Source organism: Oncorhynchus nerka, linkage group LG6, assembly GCF_034236695.1.
Source record: "Oncorhynchus nerka isolate Pitt River linkage group LG6, Oner_Uvic_2.0, whole genome shotgun sequence".
Classification (NCBI taxonomy): Eukaryota; Metazoa; Chordata; class Actinopteri; order Salmoniformes; family Salmonidae; genus Oncorhynchus; species Oncorhynchus nerka.
Window position 1 is genome coordinate 78,342,877 of NC_088401.1, and position 6,000 is coordinate 78,348,876.

The 6,000-nt window shown below is 45.8% G+C and overlaps 1 protein-coding gene across 8 annotated transcripts in view; it reads right to left on the bottom strand.

Annotated features, from left to right (window-relative positions):
- Window positions 1–6,000, bottom strand: part of LOC115130983 (rho guanine nucleotide exchange factor 9-like) — a 100,568-nt gene that overhangs the window by 27,110 nt on the left and 67,458 nt on the right. For 6 of the 8 annotated variants that reach the window (XM_065019890.1, XM_065019889.1, XM_065019888.1 and 3 more), the window contains 4 exons: window positions 4,842–4,971; window positions 4,585–4,716; window positions 1,128–1,371; window positions 317–385 (listed from right to left, as the gene is read on the bottom strand). In XM_065019890.1, coding sequence (XP_064875962.1) covers window positions 317–385; window positions 1,128–1,371; window positions 4,585–4,716; window positions 4,842–4,971 — 575 coding nt within the window. Of the gene's footprint in view, window positions 1–293; window positions 386–1,127; window positions 1,372–1,849; window positions 3,500–4,584; window positions 4,717–4,841; window positions 4,972–6,000 lie in introns of those variants that run through there. The other 2 variants (XM_065019892.1, XM_065019893.1) reach the window with 2 other exon arrangements.

Below are 6,000 nucleotides of genomic sequence, written 5' to 3' on the forward strand. Positions count from 1 at the left end.
TATTTACAGTAAAAGAGTGATGTGCGGTGTGTATTTACGGTAAAAGAGTGATGTGCGGTGTGTATTTACAGTAAAAGAGTGATGTGCGGTGTGTATTTACAGTAAAAGAGTGATGTGCGGTGTGTATTTACGGTAAAAGAGTGATGTGCGGTGTGTATTTACAGTAAAAGAGTGATGTGTGTTTGTACGGAGTGTGTGTGTGTGCAGGTAAAAGTGTGTGTGAGGCTTGTTAAGTAAACAGCGATGAGAAGACAGAGTGTCAGAGAGAAGAGAGAGAGAGAAAGGTATATCACCTGGTGTCTTCGTGATGTCTCACCTTTCTGTTTAGATACCTTCCTCACAGTCAGGGCTGCCTGACGCTTCTGGTACTCTGAGATCTCAAACCCTGAAACACACAGGCTCTATGTTAACCTTGAGTTAATGCAGAGTGTACACCCTGACTGCAAGCCTACTGTCTGAACACAAATAGAATAGACCTTCTTTGTTTAATGTAAAATTAACATTTGACATCATCTCAAGTAGGTGAAAAATGTGTGACTGAGAACCATCAAGAAGGTGAGTGTGAGTATAAGTGGTGTGTGTGTGTGTTTGTGTGTGTGGTGTGTCTGTGTGTGTGTGTGTCTGTATGTGCATGAGTATACGTGGTGGGTGTGTGTGTGAGTATAAGTGGTGTGTGTGTGTGCGTGTGTGTGTGGTGTGTCTGTGTGTGTGTGTGTGTGTCTGTATGTGCATGAGTATACGTGGTGGGTGTGTGTGCGTGTGTGTGTGTGTGTGTGTTTGTGTGTGTGTGGTGTGTCTGTGCGTGTGTGGTGTGTCTGTGCGTGTGTGTGTGTGTGTGTGTGTGTGTGTATGTGTATGTGCATGAGTATACGTGGTGGGAGACACCTGAAACCTCACCTCTTTAAGGAATAAGTCATCCTTCTCACCCCCCCTTAAAAGATTTAGATGCACTATTGTGAAGTGGCTGCTCCACTGGATGTCATAAGGTGAATGCACCAATTTGTAAGTCGCTCTGGATAAGAGCGTCTGCTAAATGACTTAAATGTAAATGTTAAATGGGTGTGTGTGGTGTGTGTGTGTGTTTGTGTGTGTCTGTAAGTGTGTAAGAATGTGTGTGTGTGTCTAACCGATTTTCTCATCCTCCTGCACCATCTTCCTCTCCTCGTGGAAAGCCCGGAGCCATCGTATCTTCTCCTCCAGTTTCTTGGACAGGAAGATGTGGAGCTCCTCGCTGTCTTTGTTGTGCAATTTGAATGCGTTCTTCACGCTGACGTTGAAGTCTTCGTCACGACCATCGATGGCGTCCCGCACGTCATAGCGGTCCATGTCGATACGGCCCTTATAGTACAGGATGTCCCTACGAATCAGGTCCTAGAGGAGAGAGAGGTGTTGTTAGGCCCTTATAGTACAGGATGTCCCTATGAATCAGGTCCTAGAGGAGAGAGAGGTGTTGTTAGGCCCTTATAGTACAGGATGTCCCTATGAATCAGGTCCTAGAGGAGAGAGGTGTTGTTAGGCCCTTATAGTACAGGATGTCCCTATGAATCAGGTCCTAGAGACAGAGAGGTGTTGTTAGGCCCTTATAGTACAGTATGTCCCTACGAATCAGGTCCTAGAGGAGAGAGAGGTGTTGTTAGGCCCTTATAGTACAGGATGTCCCTATGCATCAGGTCCTAGAGGAGAGAGGTGTTGTTAGGCCCTTATAGTACAGGATGTCCCTATGAATCAGGTCCTAGAGGAGAGAGAGGTGTTGTTAGGCCCTTATAGTACAGGATATCCCTATGAATCAGGTCCTAGAGGAGAGAGAGGTGTTGTTAGGCCCTTATAGTGCAGGATGTCCCTACGAATCAGGTCCTAGAGGAGAGGTGTTGTTAGGCCCTTATAGTACAGGATGTCCCTATGAATCAGATCCTAGAGGAGAGAGGTGTTGTTAGGCCCTTATAGTACAGGATGTCCCTACGAATCAGGTCCTAGAGGAGAGAGAGGTGTTGTTAGGCCCTTATAGTACAGGATGTCCCTATGAATCAGGTCCTAGAGGAGAGAGGTGTTGTTAGGCCCTTATAGTACAGGATGTCCCTATGAATCAGGTCCTAGAGGAGAGAGAGGTGTTGTTAGGCCCTTATAGTACAGGATGTCCCTATGAATCAGGTCCTAGAGGAGAGAGGTGTTGTTAGGCCCTTATAGTACAGGATGTCCCTACCAATCAGATCCTAGAGGAGAGAGAGGTGTTGTTAGGCCCTTATAGTACAGGATGTCCCTATGAATCAGGTCCTAGAGGAGAGAGAGAGGTGTTGTTAGGCCCTTATAGTACAGGATGTCCCTATGAATCAGATCCTAGAGGAGAGAGAGAGAGGTGTTGTTAGGCCCTTATAGTACAGGATGTCCCTACCAATCAGATCATAGAGGAGAGAGAGGTGTTGTTAGGCCCTTAAAGTACAGGATGTCCCTACGAATCAGATCCTAGAGGAGAGAGAGGTGTTGTTAGGCCCTTATAGTACAGGATGTCCCTACCAATCAGATCCTAGAGGAGAGAGAGGTGTTGTTAGGCCCTTATAGTACAGGATGTCCCTACGAATCAGGTCCTAGAGGAGAGAGAGAGGTGTTGTTAGGCCCTTATAGTACAGGATGTCCCTATGAATCAGATCCTAGAGGAGAGAGGTGTTGTTAGGCCCTTATAGTACAGGATGTCCCTACGAATCAGGTCCTAGAGGAGAGAGAGGTGTTGTTAGGCCCTTATAGTACAGGATGTCCCTATGAATCAGGTCCTAGAGGAGAGAGGTGTTGTTAGGCCCTTATAGTACAGGATGTCCCTATGAATCAGGTCCTAGAGGAGAGAGAGGTGTTGTTAGGCCCTTATAGTACAGGATGTCCCTATGAATCAGGTCCTAGAGGAGAGAGGTGTTGTTAGGCCCTTATAGTACAGGATGTCCCTACCAATCAGATCCTAGAGGAGAGAGAGGTGTTGTTAGGCCCTTATAGTACAGGATGTCCCTATGAATCAGGTCCTAGAGGAGAGAGAGAGGTGTTGTTAGGCCCTTATAGTACAGGATGTCCCTATGAATCAGATCCTAGAGGAGAGAGAGAGGTGTTGTTAGGCCCTTATAGTACAGGATGTCCCTACCAATCAGATCATAGAGGAGAGAGAGGTGTTGTTAGGCCCTTATAGTACAGGATGTCCCTACGAATCAGATCCTAGAGGAGAGAGAGGTGTTGTTAGGCCCTTATAGTACAGGATGTCCCTACCAATCAGATCCTAGAGGAGAGAGAGGTGTTGTTAGGCCCTTATAGTACAGGATGTCCCTACGAATCAGGTCCTAGAGGAGAGAGAGAGGTGTTGTTAGGCCCTTATAGTACAGGATGTCCCTACGAATCAGATCCTAGAGGAGTGAGAGGTGTTGTTAGGCCCTTATAGTACAGGATGTCCCTATGAACCAGGTCCTAGAGGAGAGAGAGGTGTTGTTAGGCCCTTATAGTACAGGATGTCCCTACGAATCAGGTCCTAGAGGAGAGAGGTGTTGTTAGGCCCTTATAGTACAGGATGTCCCTATGAATTGGTTTTATCCTGCAGACATTTCCCCATATTATCCTCTTATGCAACCCTCTCCATCTGCCACAAAAACACACAACTCCTTAAACTCTCAACAACAAAGCTCTATCCTCACATTTCTTTCTTTCTTTCTTTCTTTCTTTCTTTCTTTCTTTCTTTCTTTCTTTCTTTCTTTCTTTCTTTCTTTCTTTCTTTCTTTCTTTCTTTCTATTTTGTCTCTCTTTCTCTTTGTCTCTCTCTTGCCCTATCTCACCCCCTCTCTCTCTCTTCTCTGTCCTCAACAACACATCTCTATCCTCTCTTCTCAATAACAAAAACAAAGCCCTGGTTTAAAGCTAGCTCACAAACCTCAAGCTAAACCATTAAGCAACAGAGATATGCATAGCTGTGAATTATAGACTTCTTATACCAGTGGTCATTCACCACAATGAGACGGAGATGGGAACAATACTGCCCTTATTATAGAGGATGAGAGGAGGAAGGAAGGAAGGAAGAGAGAGAGAGGAACATGCCAGAAACACACCCTGAGGGCAGCCATTGCACATGTTGTGTTGTACATCGTGAATAAGAAACTCAAGAACAAAGATGAGGGATTCATAATTAAGCATGTTCTGCAGACATCCCCGAGCAGTGTGTGTGTGTGTGTGTGTGTGTGTGTGTGTATGTGTGTGTGTGTGTGTGTGTGTAGGATGGCCAAGCCATGTTAGGACACAGGCCATCATTCCTTGCGCTGTAGATCCTACCAGAACTGGCTTGGGACGGGACAGAGAGGGGAGGTTTCAGGACAGAGAGGGGAGGTTTCAGGACAGAGATGGGAGGTTTCAGGACAGAGATGAGAGGTTTCAGGACAGAGAGGGGAGGTTTCAGGACAGAGAGGGGAGGTTTCAGGACAGAGAGGGGAGGTTTCAGGACAGAGAGGGGAGGTTTCAGGACAGAGAGGGGAGGTTTCAGGACAGAGAGGGGAGGTTTCAGGACAGATAGGAGAGGTTTCAGGACAAAGAGGGGAGGTTTCAGGACAGAGAGGGGAGGTTTCATACCTTCTTACAGAGGACCAGCTGGTGATCAAATAGGAAGAAGACACGTTGCTGACTGCGTCCATAAGGCTGGTAGATCCAAGACATTTCTCCTGTATAGATCAACTCCGAGCTCCGGTCCAGGATGTCATCACCCTGGGGACCATAATAATACATGTCTTTATTTAGCACTATTCAAGGACCTAAAGACGCTTGTTTTAAACACACACACACACACTCCGTTAAGAGATGGTTCGTTCAGAGTGGTGCACAGTACGTACCTCCCAGTCCAGGACAGAGGCCTGCCATTGGGCGATCTTGTCAATGTTCTCCAGCCTCCTCTTCCTCTCGTTGATCTGCTGAGTGACGTTACGCATCACCGCCAGCGCCGCCGCCACGTAGCGATAGTCACTATGGAGACAGAACACACATTACAACCACCACGTAACAATAGTCACTATGGAGACAGAACACACATTACAACCACCACGTAACAATAGTCACTATGGAGACAGAACACACATTACAACCACCACGTAACAATAGTCACTATGGAGACAGAATACACATTACAACCACCACGTAACAATAGTCACTATGGAGACAGAACACACATTACAACCACCACGTAACAATAGTCACTATGGAGACAGAACACACATTACAACAACCATGTAACAATAGTCACTATGGAGACAGAACACACATTATAACAACCATGTAGCAATAGTCACTATGGAGACAGAACACACATTATAACAACCATGTAGCAATAGTCACTATGGAGACAGAACACACATTACAGCCACCACGTAGCGATAGTCACTATAGAGACAGAATACACATTAGAACAACCACCACGGAACAATAGTCACTATGGAGACAGAACACACATTACAACCACCACGTAGCGATAGTCACTATGGAGACAGAACACACATTACAACCACCATGTAACAATAGTCACTATGGAGACAGAACACACATTACAGCCACCACGTAGCAATAGTCACTATGGAGACAGAACACACATTACAACCACCACGTAGCAATAGTCACTATGGAGACAGAACACACATTACAACCACCACGTAGCAATAGTCACTATGGAGACAGAACACACATTACAGCAACCATGTAGCAATAGTCACTATGGAGACAGAACACACATTACAACCACCATGTAACAATAGTCACTATGGAGACAGAACACACATTACAGCCACCACGTAGCAATAGTCACTATGGAGACAGAACACACATTACAACCACCACGTAGCAATAGTCACTATGGAGACAGAACACACATTACAGCAACCATGTAGCAATAGTCACTATGGAGACAGAACACACATTACAACCACCATGTAACAATAGTCACTATGGAGACAGAACACACATTACAGCCACCACGTAGCAATAGTCACTATGGAGACAGAA